This window comes from Oncorhynchus clarkii, chromosome 26 (assembly GCF_045791955.1).
Source record: "Oncorhynchus clarkii lewisi isolate Uvic-CL-2024 chromosome 26, UVic_Ocla_1.0, whole genome shotgun sequence".
NCBI classification, from domain to species: domain Eukaryota; kingdom Metazoa; phylum Chordata; class Actinopteri; order Salmoniformes; family Salmonidae; genus Oncorhynchus; species Oncorhynchus clarkii.
The window spans coordinates 41,459,647-41,476,113 of record NC_092172.1 but is presented as its reverse complement, the minus strand read 5'-3'; the positions used below and the strand labels follow the sequence as shown (position 1 = coordinate 41,476,113).

At 47.9% G+C, this 16,467-nt stretch overlaps 1 protein-coding gene across 1 annotated transcript in view; it reads right to left on the bottom strand.

Annotated features, from left to right (window-relative positions):
* Positions 1–1,638: 1,638 nt before the first annotated feature.
* LOC139385195 (lactase-like protein) overlaps positions 1,639–16,467 on the bottom strand; it is an 18,793-nt gene continuing 3,964 nt past the window's right edge. The window contains exons 5-13 of the mRNA XM_071130307.1: positions 15,644–15,753; positions 13,323–13,451; positions 10,574–10,669; positions 10,239–10,455; positions 8,136–8,410; positions 6,368–6,497; positions 5,603–5,802; positions 5,362–5,425; positions 1,639–3,357 (exon numbers count right to left, since the gene is read on the bottom strand). Of these exons, the coding sequence (XP_070986408.1) occupies positions 3,242–3,357; positions 5,362–5,425; positions 5,603–5,802; positions 6,368–6,497; positions 8,136–8,410; positions 10,239–10,455; positions 10,574–10,669; positions 13,323–13,451; positions 15,644–15,753 (1,337 nt within the window). The 3' untranslated portion in view covers positions 1,639–3,241. The remainder of the gene's footprint in view (positions 3,358–5,361; positions 5,426–5,602; positions 5,803–6,367; positions 6,498–8,135; positions 8,411–10,238; positions 10,456–10,573; positions 10,670–13,322; positions 13,452–15,643; positions 15,754–16,467) is intronic.

The following is a 16,467-nucleotide window of genomic DNA, read 5'->3' as shown; positions in this document are numbered from 1 at the left end:
TAAATTCTGTTAATTAGAATACTCATTACGGAGAAGCTGCATTTTCCAGAATTCTCTGGAACCCTCGTCCCTATAGCAACATATCTGAGCATCTGCCATGCAGAATTATCAACATTACACACATTCTCTGATCTACAGAGAATTACAGGCTACTCTGGTGAATGAGGTTGTTTAATAAAGTCAGATCAAATAATACATGGTCAAAGGTTACCCTCCTCGCTCCTTCGTATTCAAAAGTAACAGTCGGTATCTTGTGTGGCCACCAGCTGCAATAAGTACTGCAGTGCATCTCCTCCTCGTGGACTGCACCAGATTTGCCAGTTTTTTAATGGGAGATGTTACCCCACCAAGGCACCTGTGAGTTCCCAGACATTTCTGGGGGGGAATGGCCCTAGCCCTCACCCTCTGATCCAACAGGTCCCAGGCATGCTCAATGGGATTGAGATCTGGGATTTTCGCTGGCCATGGCAGAACACTGACATTCACGCACAGAACGAGCAGTATGGCTGGTGGCATTGTCTTGTTGGAGGGTCATGTCAGGATAAGCCTGCAGGAAGGGTACCACATGAGGGAGGATGATGTCTTCCCTGTAACGCACAGCATTAAGATTGCCTGCAGTGACAACAAGCTCAGTCCGATGATGCTGTGACACACCGCCCCAGACCATGACGGACCCTCCACCTCCAAATCGATCCCGCTCCAGAGTACAGGCCTCGGTGTAATGCTCATTCCTTCGACGATAAACACTAATCCTACCACCCCTCGTGAGACAAAACCACGCCTCGTCAGTGAAGAGTGCTGTCTTAGGCATCTCACAGTACGGACATTGCAAGTCCTCATGCCTCATGCATCCTCAACATCTGCAGTCCTCATGCCTCCTTGCAGCATGCTTAAGGCACATTCATGCACATGAGCAGGGACTCTGGGCATCTTTCTTTTGGTGTTTTTCAGAGTCAGTAGAAAGGCCTCTTTAGTGTCCTAAGATTTCATAACTGGGACCTTATTTGCCTACCGTCTATAAGCTGTTAGTGTCTTAACGACTGTTCTACAGGAGCATGGTCATTAATTGTTTATGGTTCATTGAACAAGCATGGGAAACAGTGTTTAAACCCTTTACAATGAAGATCTGTGAAGTAATTTGGATTTTTACAAATTATCTTTGAAAGACAGGGTCCTGAAAAAGGGACGTTTCTTTTTTTGTTAAGTTTACATACCTGAGAGAAGCCTACCAATTTTACCCGGCAGAATTGTGTCACATGCTCTTGCTTTCCACGCCCTGTTCTTTTCTAACTTTACCTATGAATGTTTTCCGATAAAAAAGGGTTTTGAAACTTTGTCCCCTCATAAACGTTATGTGGGCAAATTCATTCAGATCAATACTGTCTGTTTACAGGTTTACACATGTACTTGCTTAATGAAATTTGGAAATCAGATTACAATATGATCATTTATATTATTATGCTGCAAGACTATGTTATCCTGCTGAGCAAAACGCCTAGTCTTAAGGTTTCAATCGAAACTATAGTGTAGATACTGTATAGCCTATTATATAAGACTCTTCTTCTACTGAATTATCTCTACAACAACTGCAGCCTATAAGCAGTCAAACAGTTCCACAACAGGTTGTACAATCTTTATTGCAATTTAATTAGATTTTCAAAGATACAGATAATAATGCATGCTAACACTTCATTAACATGGAATAGCTATCGTTCCATTTTAAAATGTGTCCGGTGTCCAGGTTTGTATCTGTTGCAATATGTCTATAAAAGAGATGAACTGTGTGTAATAAAAAATACAGCTATCAGCGTCCACGCAGCAGGAACATGAGGAAGACAGCAGTGTTCTAGAAGGGTCCACGCAGCAGGAACATGAGGAAGACAGCAGTGTTCTAGAAGGGTCCACGCAGCAGGAACATGAGGAAGACAGCAGTGTTCTAGAAGGGTCCACGCAGCAGGAACATGAGGAAGACAGCAGTGTTCTAGAAGCGTCCACGCAGCAGGAACATGAGGAAGACAGAGGTGTTCTAGAAGCGTCCACGCAGCAGGAACATGAGGAAGACAGCAGTGTTCTAGAAGCGTCCACGCAGCAGGAACATGAGGAAGACAGCAGTGTTCTAGAAGCGTCCACGCAGCAGGAACATGAGGAACACAGCAGTGTTCTAGAAGGGTCCACGCAGCAGTAACATGAGGAAGACAGCAGTGTTCTAGAAGGGTCCACGCAGCAGGAACATGAGGAAGACAGAGGTGTTCTAGAAGCGTCCACGCAGCAGGAACATGAGGAAGACAGCAGTGTTCTAGAAGGGTCCACGCAGCAGGAACATGAGGAAGACAGCAGTGTTCTAGAAGCGTCCACGCAGCAGGAACATGAGGAAGACAGAGGTGTTCTAGAAGCGTCCACGCAGCAGGAACATGAGGAAGACAGCAGTGTTCTAGAAGCTTCCACGTAGCAGGAACATGAGGAAGACAGCGGTGTTCTAGAAGCGTCCACGCAGCAGGAACATGAGGAAGACAGAGGTGTTCTAGAAGCGTTCACGCAGCAGGAACATGAGGAAGACAGCGGTGTTCTAGAAGCGTCCACGCAGCAGGAACATGAGGAAGACAGCAGTGTTCTAGAAGCGTCCACGCAGCAGGAACATGAGGAAGACAGCGGTGTTCTAGAAGCGTCCACGCAGCAGGAACATGAGGAAGACAGAGGTGTTCTAGAAGGGTCCACGCAGCAGGAACATGAGGAAGACAGCAGTGTTCTAGAAGCGTCCACGCAGCAGGAACATGAGGAAGACAGCGGTGTTCTAGAAGCGTCCACGCAGCAGGAACATGAGGAAGACAGAGGTGTTCTAGAAGCGTCCAGGCAGCAGGAACATGAGGAAGACAGCGGTGTTCTAGAAGCGTCCACGCAGAAGGAACATGAGGAAGACAGCAGTGTTCTAGAAGGGTCCACACAGCAGGAACATGAGGAAGACAGCAGTGTTCTAGAAGCGTCCACGCAGCAGGAACATGAGGAAGACAGAGGTGTTCTAGAAGCGTCCAGGCAGCAGGAACATGAGGAAGACAGCGGTGTTCTAGAAGCGTCCACGCAGCAGGAACATGAGGAAGACAGCGGTGTTCTAGAAGCGTCCACGCAGCAGGAACATGAGGAAGACAGCAGTGTTCTAGAAGCGTCCACGCAGCAGGAACATGAGGAAGACAGCAGTGTTCTAGAAGCGTCCACGCAGCAGGAACATGAGGAAGACAGCAGTGTTCTAGAAGCGTCCACGCAGCAGGAACATGAGGAAGACAGCGGCCAGGAGAATACAGAGAGTACACACTGTAGGAACCACGATCTCTGTTACCATCTCCATGTGGCTGGTCAACGGATCTGCAATAATCATTAAACACAATAAATAAATTAAATGCTTATATAAAACCCTTACAGTACAGGTCTACACCCTAAACAGCAATGTACTCGGCGGCAAATAGCGAATAGTCCGATAAGTGCTACATGAAACACAACTCGAATTCAACCCTTTAAATGATTTGAAAAGTGAATGTATTTCCTACCCAGGTCTGCTACACACCAGTCAGTCAATCAAAAGCAGAAGTAAATGAAGTCCTACGTAGGCCTACCTAAACTTCATCATGCACTGGCCAAACCTTTGGCGTCCCTGCCTGTTCCTTACTGTCCTGCTGGGACTTTCTTCTAGCTGGAGGAGCAAACAAAGAAGAGTCCTGTTAGAGAATGTCTTCCCATGTAGTTTTGTAGTTCAACTGTTTGTAGTTCAACTATTTGTAGTTCAACTGTTTGTAGTTCAACTGTTTGTAGTTCAACTATTTGTAGTTCAACTATTTGTAGTTCAACTTATTTGTAGTTCAACTGTTTGTAGTTCAACTTATTTGTAGTTCAACTGTTTGTAGTTCAACTGTTTGTAGTTCAACTGTTTGTAGTTCAACTGTTTGTAGTTCAACTATTTGTAGTTCAACTGTTTGTAGTTCAACTGTTTGTAGTTCAACTGTTTGTAGTTCAACTGTTTGTAGTTCAACTATTTGTAGTTCAACTATTTGTAGTTCAACTATTTGTAGTTCAACTGTTTGTAGTTCAACTATTTGTAGTTCAACTGTTTGTAGTTCAACTGTTTGTAGTTCAACTGTTTGTAGTTCAACTATTTGTAGTTCAACTATTTGTAGTTCAACTGTTTGTAGTTCAACTGTTTGTAGTTCAACTGTTTGTAGTTCAACTGTTTGTTGAAAAGTGCCAATTAGAGCCAGAATGTTCCTTTGTTTGCCCTGGCAGCCAGATTCAGCCCGATGTCCCTGCACGCTGAAGTTGTTGGAGCTGACTGACATACATTGTGTAAAATATTTTCATATAGTTCAAGTTTTAACGTATGTGCTTGATTTAGGTTGGAGTTTGCATTTCTGGGACTATTCTTTTGAGTCCGTTGTACTGGGGCTTACTAAATCAAGTCAATCGCAGCTCAAGTATTGGAAAATCTTTGCCATGATGTCTTTGAGGCAGGTGTCTGGTGGTGTTGGGGTCTGGTGGTGTTGGGGTCTGTCTGTGTTGGGGTCTGGTGGTGTTGGGGTCTGGTGGTGTTGGGGTCTGTCTGTGTTGGGGTCTGGTGGTGTTGGGGTCTGGTGGTGTTGGGGTTTGGTGGTGTTGGGGTCTGATGGTGTTGGGGTCTGGTGGTGTTGGGGTCTGTCTGTGTTGGGGTCTGGTGGTGTTGGGCTCTGGTGGTGTTGGGGTTTGGTGGTGTTGGGGTCTTGTGGTGTTGGGGTCTGTCAGTGTTGGGGTCTGTCAGTGTTGGGGTCTTGTGGTGTTGGGGTCTGTCAGTGTTGGGGTCTTGTGGTGTTGGGGTCTGTCAGTGTTGGGGTCTGGTGGTGTTGGGGTCTGTCAGTATTGGGTTCTAGTGGTGTTGGGGTCTGGCGGTGTTACGGTCTGGTGGTGTTGGGGTCTGGTGGTGTTGGGGTCTAGTGGTGTTGGGGTCTGGTGGTGTTGGGGTTTGGTGGTGTTGGGGTCTGGTGGTGTTGGGGTTTGGTGGTGTTGGGGTCTGGTGGTGTTGGGGTTTGGTGGTGTTGGGGTCTAGTGGTGTTGGGGTCTGGTGGTGTTGGGGTCTGGTGGTGTTGGGGTTTGGTGGTGTTGGGGTTTAGTGGTGTGGTGGTGTTGGGGTTTGGTGGTGTTGGGGTCTGGTGGTGTTGGGGTCTAGTGGTGTTGGGGTCTAGTGGTGTTGGGGTTTGGTGGTGTTGGGGTTTGGTGGTGTTGGGGTTTGGTGGTGTTGGGGTCTGGTGGTGTTGGGGTGTAGTGGTGTTGGGGTCTGGTGGTGTTGGGGTTTGGTGGTGTTACGGTCTGGTGGTGTTGGGGTGTAGTGTAGCCTTCTGTACTGACCTGCAGCTAGCAGCTGGTTACTGGAGGAGCACGTCTCTGTGGCTTTCCTTCTCCAGCTCTCCACCTGTAGAGACCATCAAAATCTATGTATTAATTAACCAACTAACCAATCAACCAACCAACCAATCAATCAATATGTATTAATACAAATACCATTAAAAAAAAAGTCTGTCACAAAACAGCCAAATAGAATAGGCCTATATCAGGTGTGTACAAGGTGTCTGTGACTGACGGACTGCACCTCTCTCTGGTTGGGGAATCCATTGGAGCTGATGATGCGTTTGTAGTACTGAACAGAGGCTTTTGGGTAACGTGGTTTATTCTTGTTGAGGAAGTCCACGTAGAACAGGCCAAACCTCTCAGAGAAGCCTTCGTCCCACTCAAACTTGTCCAGCAGCGACCAGGCTGTGTAACCCTTCACGTTCACGCCGTCCTTAAGGGCTGTCATGTGGAGAAAAGACCACCAGGGGGTGCTGTAGGGGTTCACTTGCCCGGTATCAATAGAGTAGACAGTGAAACAAACTTCAAGCACACTCAAAACACCTGTTTTGTCCTAAAAATGATGTCAGTTCACTAAAACAATTACTTGTTATAAAGAAACGTTTACGTTCTACTAAACCTCTATAGTATTAGATTATTTTCTCTACTAAACCTCTATAGTATTAGATTATTTTCTCTACTAAACCTCTATAGTATTAGATTATTTTCTCTACTAAACCTCTATAGTATTAGATTATTTTCTCTACTAAACCTCTATAGTATTAGATTATTTTCTCTACTAAACCTCTATAGTATTAGATTATTTTCACTACTAAACCTCTATAGTATTAGATTATTTTCTCTACTAAACCTCTATAGTATTAGATTATTTTCTCTACTAAACCTCTATAGTATTAGATTATTTTCTCTACTAAACCTCTATAGTATTAGATTATTTTCTCTACTAAACCTTTCGTCAAGGTAATATTCAGAGGATCTTATTTCCTCTGATAGATCGGTTCCTCACCCTTGAGCATCTCATTGATGTAATCCTTGAAGTACTGCATCCTCCATTCATCACACAGGTCTGTGCACCTCTGCACCTTCTCTGACACCCCGTTCTCTGTCACGTAGATCATGGGGTTCCCATACTGGGTCTAGTGGAGAGACAGGGAGACAGGGTGGTGAGGAGACAGGGTGGTGAGATGGTGTGGGGAGACAGGGACACGGGGTGGGGGGATGGGGTGGGGTGACAGGGAGAAGGGGTGGGGAGACAGGGAGATGGGGTGGGGAGATGGGGTGGGGAGATGGGGAGATGGGGTGGGAGACAGGGAGACAGGGAGATGGGGTGGGGAGACAGGGAGATGGGGTGGGGAGATGGGGTGGGGAGACAGGGAGACAGGGAGATGGGGTGGGGAGACAGGGAGATGGGGTGGGGAGACAGGGAGACGGGATGGTGAGACGGGTGGGGAGACAGGGAGACGGGGTGGGGAGACAGGGAGATGGGGTGGGGAGATGGGGTGGGGAGATGGGGAGATGGGGTGGGAGACAGGGAGACAGGGAGATGGGGTGGGGAGACAGGGAGATGGGGTGGGGAGATGGGGTGGGGAGACAGGGAGATGGGGTGGGGAAACAGGGAGATGGGGTGGGGAGACAGGGAGATGGGGTGGGGAGACAGGGAGATGGGGTGGGGAGACAGGGAGACGGGGTGGTGAGACGGGTGGGGAGACAGGGAGACGGGGTGGGGAGACAGGGAAATGGGGTGGGGAGACAGGGAGATGGCGTGGGGAGACAGGGAGACGGGGTGGTGAGACGGGTGGGGAGACAGGGAGACGGGGTGGGGAGACAGGGAGACGGGGTGGTGAGACGGGTGGGGAGGCAGGGAGACGGGGTGGGGAGACGGGGTGGGGAGACAGGGAGATGGGGTGGGGAGATGGGGTGGGAGATGGGGTGGGAGACAGGGAGATGGGGTGGGGAGACAGGGAGATGGGGTGGGGAGGCAGGGAGACGGGGTGGGGAGACGGGGTGTGGAGACAGGGAGATGGGGTGGGGAGATGGGGTGGGGAGATGAGGAGATGGGGTGGGAGATGGGGTGGGAGACAGGGAGACAGGGAGATGGGGTGGGGAGACAGGGAGATGGGGTGGGGAGATGGGGTGGGAGACAGGGAGACAGGGAGATGGGGTGGGGAGACAGGGAGATGGGGTGGGGAGATGGGGTGGGGAGACAGGGAGACGGGGTGGGGAGACAGGGAGACGGGGTGGGGAGACAGGGAGATGGGGTGGGGAGACAGGGAGATGGGGTGGGGAGACAGGGAGACAGGGAGATGGGGTGGGGAGACAGGGAGATGGGGTGGGGAGACAGGGAGATGGGGTGGGGAGACAGGGAGACGGGGTGGGGAGACAGGGAGACGGGGTGGGGAGACAGGGAGACGGGGTGGGGAGACAGGGAGATGGGGTGGGGAGACAGGGAGACGGGGTGGTGAGACGGGTGGGGAGACAGGGAGACGGGGTGGGGAGACAGGGAGACGGGGTGGTGAGACGGGTGGGGAGACAGGGAGACGGGGTGGGGAGACAGGGAGACGGGGTGGTGAGACGGTGGGGAGACAGTGAGACGGGGTGGGGAGACAGGGAGACGGGGTGGGGAGGCAGGGAGACGGGGTGGGGAGGCAGGGAGACGGAGTGGGGGGGCAGGGAGACGGGGTGGGGAGGCAGGGAGACGGGGAGACAAATACATCATATATTTAACCCAAGTCTGGCTGGTAGGACCTGCCCACACTAACAGTAGTGTATTATACCTTGACGAAGTTGAGCAGGCGTCTGAATCCCCAGGGGACAGAGTAGAGCCACTCAGAGCCGGGGTCGGGCCAGCGAGGGTCCACCAACTCCACCAGGTCACGGTCGGTGAAGTAGCTGTTCCCACGGCCAGACGGGTAGTTCTTCTGGGTGATATAGCGCGTGGTGAAGTGGCCAATACCCAGGAAGTCACAGGTGCCCTTGATGTAACTCTTCTCCTGGGAAGAGAAGACGGGGAGACGGGAGGTTCCTAGACCCTGCTGGGCACTCTTCCTACCTGGAGACCAGAGAGAGAGAGAGACCAGATTACACTATGACCGTTGACCTCTAACCCTGACATTGGGAGGAGAGACAGGGAGGCAAGAGCTACCCAGACCCTGCTGGGCACTCTTCCTACCTGGAGACCAGAGAGAGAGAGAGACCAGATTACACCATAACCTTTGACCTCTGACCCTTAACCCTGCTGGGCACTCATCTTGTCTGTGTGGAAAGAGACATCAGGTGTGACAGTGACACGTATGCGTTTCTATGTCCTGTTACATATTGGCAGGGATTTTGGACACTGGCCAACCAGGCAAGTACACAAGTACAAGTACACAAAATCTAGAACCTAAAATGGTTCTTCGGCTGTCCCCATATGAGACCTCTTTGAAGAACCCTTTTGGGTTCCATGTAAAACCCTTTCCACAAAGGGTTCTACATGGAACTCAAAAGAGTTCTACCTGGAACCAAAAAGGGGTCTCCTATGGAGACAGCTGAAGAACCATTTTGGAGTGTAAACCACCATTTTTTTCCTATCCCGTGTCTATAATCTGTGCCATTCAATATTTAAAAAGATAGCCTCAGTCTAGCGGGCTAGTTGGGTACATTTTCTACTAGCCTGGTCTGAACAGTACTAGCCTCAGGTTAGGTGGCTAATTGGGTACATTTTCTACTAGCCTGGTCTGAACAGTACTAGCCTCAGTCTAGCGGGCTAGTTGGGTACATTTTCTACTAGCCTGGTCTGAACAGTACTAGCCTCAGGCTAGGTGGCTAATTGGGTACATTTTCTACTAGCCTGGTCTGAACAGTACTAGCCTCAGGCTAGCGGGCTAATTGGGTACATTTTCTACTAGCCTGGTCTGAACAGTACTAGCCTCAGTCTAGCGGGCTAGTTGGGTACATTTTCTACTAGCCTGGTCTGAACAGTACTAGCCTCAGGCTAGGTGGCTAATTGGGTACATTTTCTACTAGCCTGGTCTGAACAGTACTAGCCTCAGGCTAGCGGGCTAATTGGGTACATTTTCTACTAGCCTGGTCTGAACAGTACTAGCCTCAGGCTAGCGGGCTAATTGGGTACATTTTCTACTAGCCTGGTCTGAACAGTACTAGCCTCAGGCTAGGTGGCTAATTGGGTACATTTTCTACTAGCCTGGTCTGAACAGTACTAGCCTCAGGCTAGCGGGCTAATTGGGTACATTTTCTACTAGCCTGGTCTGAACAGTACTAGCCTCAGGCTAGCGGGCTAGTTAGGTACATTTTCTACTAGCCTGGTCTGAACAGTACTAGCCTCAGGCTAGCGGGCTAATTGGGTACATTTTCTACTAGCCTGGTCTGAACAGTACTAGCCTCAGGCTAGCGGGCTCGTTGGGTACATTTTCTACTAGCCTGGTCTGAACAGTACTAGCCTCAGGCTAGCGGGCTAGTTGGGTACATTTTCTACTAGCCTGGTCTGAACAGTACTAGCCTCAGGCTAGGTGGCTAATTGGGTACATTTTCTACTAGCCTGGTCTGAACAGTACTAGCCTCGGGCTAGCGGGCTAGTTGGGTACATTTTCTACTAGCCTGGTCTGGACAGTACTAGCCTCGGGCTAGGTGGCTAATTGGGTACATTTTCTACTAGCCTGGTCTGAACAGTACTAGCCTCAGGCTAGCGTGTTAGTTGAGTACATTTTCTACTAGCCTGGTCTGAACAGTACTAGCCTCAGGCTAGCGTGCTAGTTGAGTACATTTTCTACTAACCTGGTCTGAACAGTACTAGCCTCAGCCTAGCGGGCTAGCTTCATTTAAACCCCGTGGGTTGTTCGTGGAAATGGAACACCTAGCTGTGACAATACGTGACTTACCTATGTAGTCTTTCATGACCTGAGGGTAGTCCCCGTTGAAGATGGGTGTAGCGAACCAGCCCATGTAGAACTGGACATATCTCTCTGCTGCCTCGATGTCTCTCTGGTTGGTGATGTCCACTGGCTCCCCCCAGTCTGCCAACAACGAGATCCCAACCAAGCCTTTCTGTTTGCTTCTCCATTGAGTGTCATAGGTGTGCCAAACCTTAGCATGTGCCTGTTCAAATTATATATTATTCTGTATCAGGGGGACAGTACACTAGTCCAATATATATGGTATTAGATTACTGACAATATTAAATAGAATAATAATATTATAAACAATTAGTGATTACCTTGATAATGTGGTGGGCAGCTTTGTAGGCCCCAGTGCCCTTCAGCTTCAGTCCAGGTGCATGTTCTCCAGTCTCATAGCCCTCCACAGCACTAGACTACAAACACAGTCTCATAGCCCTCCACATCACTAGACTACAAACACAGTCTCATAGCCCTCCACAGCACTAGACTATAAACACAGTCTCATAGCCCTCCACATCACTAGACTATAAACACAGTCTCATAGCCCTCCACATCACTAGACTACAAACACAGTCTCATAGCCCTCCACAGCACTAGACTACAAACACAGTCTCATAGCCCTCCACATCCCTAGACTACAGTCTCATAGCCCTCCACATCACTAGACTACAAACACAGTCTCATAGCCCTCCACAGCACTAGACTACAAACACAGTCTCATAGCCCTCCACAGCACTAGACTATAAACACAGTCTCATAGCCCTCCACAGCACTAGACTATAAACACAGTCTCATAGCCCTCCACAGCACTAGACTATAAACACAGTCTCATAGCCCTCCACAGCACTAGACTATAAACACAGTCTCATAGCCCTCCACAGCACTAGACTATAAACACAGTCTCATAGCCCTCCACAGCACTAGACTACAAACACAGTCTCATAGCACTCCACAGCACTAGACTATAAACACAGTCTCATAGCCCTCCACAGCACTAGACTATAAACACAGTCTCATAGCCCTCCACAGCACTAGACTACAAACACAGTCTCATAGCCCTCCACATCACTAGACTACAAACACAGTCTCATAGCCCTCCACAGCACTAGACTACAAACACAGTCTCATAGCCCTCCACAGCACTAGACTATAAACACAGTCTCATAGCCCTCCACAGCACTAGACTACAAACACAGTCTCATAGCCCTCCACAGCACTAGACTACAAACACAGTCTCATAGCCCTCCACAGCACTAGACTATAAACACAGTCTCATAGCCCTCCACATCACTAGACTACAAACACAGTCTCATAGCCCTCCACAGCACTAGACTACAAACACAGTCTCATAGCCCTCCACAGCACTAGACTATAAACACAGTCTCATAGCCCTCCACATCACTAGACTACAAACACAGTCTCATAGCCCTCCACAGCACTAGACTACAAACACAGTCTCATAGCCCTCCACATCACTAGACTACAAACACAGTCTCATAGCCCTCCACAGCACTAGACTACAAACACAGTCTCATAGCCCTCCACAGCACTAGACTATAAACACAGTCTCATAGCCCTCCACAGCACTAGACTACAAACACAGTCTCATAGCCCTCCACAGCACTAGACTACAAACACAGTCTCATAGCCCTCCACAGCACTAGACTATAAACACAGTCTCATAGCCCTCCACATCACTAGACTACAAACACAGTCTCATAGCCCTCCACAGCACTAGACTACAAACACAGTCTCATAGCCCTCCACAGCACTAGACTATAAACACAGTCTCATAGCCCTCCACATCACTAGACTACAAACACAGTCTCATAGCCCTCCACAGCACTAGACTACAAACACAGTCTCATAGCCCTCCACAGCACTAGACTATAAACACAGTATCATAGCCCTCCACAGCACTAGACTATAAACACAGTCTCATAGCCCTCCACAGCACTAGACTATAAACACAGTCTCATAGCCCTCCACAGCACTAGACTATAAACACAGTCTCATAGCCCTCCACAGCACTAGACTATAAACACAGTCTCATAGCCCTCCACAGCACTAGACTACAAACACAGTCTCATAGCCCTCCACAGCACTAGACTACAAACACAGTCTCATAGCCCTCCACAGCACTAGACTATAAACACAGTCTCATAGCCCTCCACATCACTAGACTACAAACACAGTCTCATAGCCCTCCACAGCACTAGACTACAAACACAGTCTCATAGCCCTCCACAGCACTAGACTATAAACACAGTATCATAGCCCTCCACAGCACTAGACTATAAACACAGTCTCATAGCCCTCCACAGCACTAGACTATAAACACAGTCTCATAGCCCTCCACAGCACTAGACTATAAACACAGTCTCATAGCCCTCCACAGCACTAGACTATAAACACAGTCTCATAGCCCTCCACAGCATAATGTGTTATGGATAATGTGTTCTGGATGTGTTATGGATAATGTATTATGGGTAATGTGTTATGATCATGCATTATGGGTAATGTGTTATGGATAATGTGTTATGGATGTGTTATGGATAATGTGGTATATACAATATATTATGGATAATGTATTATGGATCATGTGTAATAGATAATGTATTATGGGTCATGTGTAATGGATAATGTGCTATGGATGTGTTATGGATCATGTGTTATATACAATGTATTATGGATAATGTATTTAGGATAATGTGTTATGGATGTGTTATGGATAATGTGTTACATACAATGTATTATGGATAATGTATTATGGATAATGTGTTATGATCATACATTATGGATAATGTGTGATGATCATGCATTATGGATCATGTGTTATATACAATGTATTATGGATAATGTGTTATGGATAATGTATTATGGATAATGTGTTATGGATAATGTATTATGGGTCATGTGTTATGGATACTGTGTTATGGATAATGTGTTATATACAATGTGTTATTGATAATGTATTTTGAATCATGTGTTATGGATAATGTGTTGTGATAATGTATTATGGATAATGTGTTATGATCATGTATTATGGGTAATGTATTGTCTTACCCATGGGTTGTTGAAGGTGATCCAGTATTTGACTCTGTCACCAAACCGCTCAAAGCATAAGTTGGCAAAGTCGTTGAAATAGTTCACCATGCTGGCGTTCTGCCATCCACCATACTTCTCCTGTAACACCTGGGTGGTAACGGGGAGGAAGGTTACTATAGGTCACACAAGACCTGGGTGGTAACAGGGAGGAAGGTTACTATAGGTCACACAAGACCTGGGTGGTAACAGGGAGGAAGGTTACTATAGGTCACACAAGACCTGGGTGGTAACGGGGAGGAAGGTTACTATAGGTCACACAAGACCTGGGTGGTAACGGGGAAGGAAGGTTACTATAGGTCACACAAGACCTGGGTGGTAACGGGGAGGAAGGTTACTATAGGTCACACAAGACCTGGGTGGTAACAGGGAGGAAGGTTACTATAGGTCACACAAGACCTGGGTGGTAATGGGGAAGGAAGGTTACTATAGGTCACACAAGACCTGGGTGGTAACAGGGAGGAAGGTTACTATAGGTCACACAAGACCTGGGTGGTAACGGGGAGGAAGGTTACTATAGGTCACACAAGACCTGGGTGGTAACGGGGAGGAAGGTTACTATAGGTCACACAAGACCTGGGTGGTAACGGGGAGGAAGATTACTATAGGTCACACAAGACCTGGGTGGTAACGGGGAAGGAAGGTTACTATAGGTCACACAAGACCTGGGTGGTAACAGGGAGGAAGGTTACTATAGGTCACACAAGACCTGGGTGATAACAGGGAGGAAGGTTACTATAGGTCACACAAGACCGGGGTGGTAACGGGGAGGAAGGTTACTATAGGTCACACAAGACCTGGGTGGTTAACAGGGAGGAAGGTTACTATAGGTCACTTAATTAAGACCTGGGTGGTAACAGGGAGGAAGGTTACTATAGGTCACACAAGACCTGGGTGGTAACAGGGAGGAAGGTTACTATAGGTCACAGAAGACCTGGGTGGTAACAGGGAGGAAGGTTACTATAGGTCACTTAATTAAGACCTGGGTGGTAACAGGGAGGAAGGTTACTATAGGTCACACAAGACCTGGGTGGTAACAGGGAGGAAGGTTACTATAGGTCACAGAAGACCTGGGTGGTAACAGGGAGGAAGGTTACTATAGGTCACTTAATTAAGACCTGGGTGGTAACAGGGAGGAAGGTTACCATAGGTCACATAGTCAGTCAGTCAGTCAGTCAGTCAGTCAGTACTCAGTCAGTTAATCAGTCAGTCAATCAATCAGTCAGTCAGTCAGTCAGTCAGTACCCAGTCAGTCAGTCAATCAGTACCCAGTCAGTCAGTCAGTACCCAGTCAGTCAATCAGTACCCAGTCAGTCAGTCAGTCAATCAGTACCCAGTCAGTCAGTCAATCAGTACCCAGTCAGTCAGTCAGTCAGTCAGTCAGTCAGTAACCAGTCAGTCAGTCAATCAGTACCCAGTCAGTCAGTCAGTACCCAGTCAGTCAATCAGTACCCAGTCAGTCAGTCAATCAGTACCCAGTCAGTCAGTCAATCAGTACCCAGTCAGTCAGTCAGTCAGTCAGTACCCAGTCAGTCAGTACCCAGTCAGTCAGTCAGTCAGTACCCAGTCAGTCAGTCATAACCCAGTCAGTCAGTCAGTCAGTCAGTACCCAGTCAGTCAGTCAGTACCCAGTCAGTCAGTCAGTACCCAGTCAGTCTGTACCCAGTCAGTCAGTACCCAGTCAGTCAGTAAGTAAGTCAGTCAGTCAGTCAGTACCCTGTCAGTCAGTCAGTACCCAGTCAGTCAGTCAGTCAGTCAGTACCCAGTCAGTCAGTCAGTCAGTACCCAGTCAGTCAGTCAGTCAGTCAGTCAGTACCCAGTCAGTCAGTCAGTACCCAGTCAGTCAGTACCCAGTCAGTCAGTCAGTAGTCAGTCAGTCAGTCAGTCAGTACCCAGTCAGTCAGTCAGTCAGTACCCAGTCAGTCAGTCAGTCAGTACCCAGTCAGTCAGTCAGTACCCAGTCAGTCAGTACCCAGTCAGTCAGTCAGTCAGTACCCAGTCAGTCAGTCAGTCAGTACCCAGTCAGTCAGTCAGTCAGTACCCAGTCAGTCAGTCAGTCAGTCAGTACCCAGTCAGTCAGTCAGTACCCAGTCAGTCAGTACCCAGTCAGTCAGTCAGTACCCAGTCAGTCAGTCAGTCAGTCAGTCAGTACCCAGTCAGTCAGTCAGTCAGTACCCAGTCAGTCAGTCAGTCAGTACCCAGTCAGTCAGTCAGTACCCAGTCAGTCAGTCAGTCAGTACCCAGTCAGTCAGTCAGTCAGTACCCAGTCAGTCAGTACCCACCTGTGGCAGATCCCAGTGGTACAGGGTGACTATTGGTGTGATGTTATTGTCCAGGAGCATGTTGATCAGGTCATCATAGTATTTAATTCCCTTCTCATTGATGTGATCAGCTGGAGAAGAGAAATGGACATTACCATCAGCTATAACATTCACGAGAACGTATAGGGCCTGTTTCCCGGACACAGATTATTAAGCTTTGTCCTGGACAAAAAGGTATGTTCAGTGGAGAATCTGGAGTATAAAGTAGATTCAGTAGAGAATCTGGAGTATAAAGTAGATTCAGTGGAGAATCTGGACTATGAAGTATGTTCAGTGGAGAATCTGGACTATGAAGTATGTTCAGTGGAGAATCTGGAGTATAAAGTAGATTTAGTGGAGAATCTGGACTATGAAGTAGATTCAGTGGAGAATCTGGACTATGGAGTATGTTCAGTGGAGAATCTGGATTATAAAGTAGATTTAGTGGAGAATCTGGACTATGAAGTATGTTCAGTGGAGAATCTGGACTATGAAGTATGTTCAGTGGAGAATCTGGACTATGAAGTATGTTCAGTGGAGAATCTGGAGTATAAAGTAGATTCAGTGGAGAATCTGGACTATGAAGTATGTTCAGTGGAGAATCTGGAGTATAAAGTAGATTTAGTGGAGAATCTGGACTATGAAGTAGATTCAGTGGAGAATCTGGACTATGAAGTATGTTCAGTGGAGAATCTGGAGTATAAAGTAGATTTAGTGGAGAATCTGGACTATGAAGTATGTTCAGTGGAGAATCTGGAGTATAAAGTAAATCTGGACTATGAAGTAGATTCAGTGGAGAATCTGGA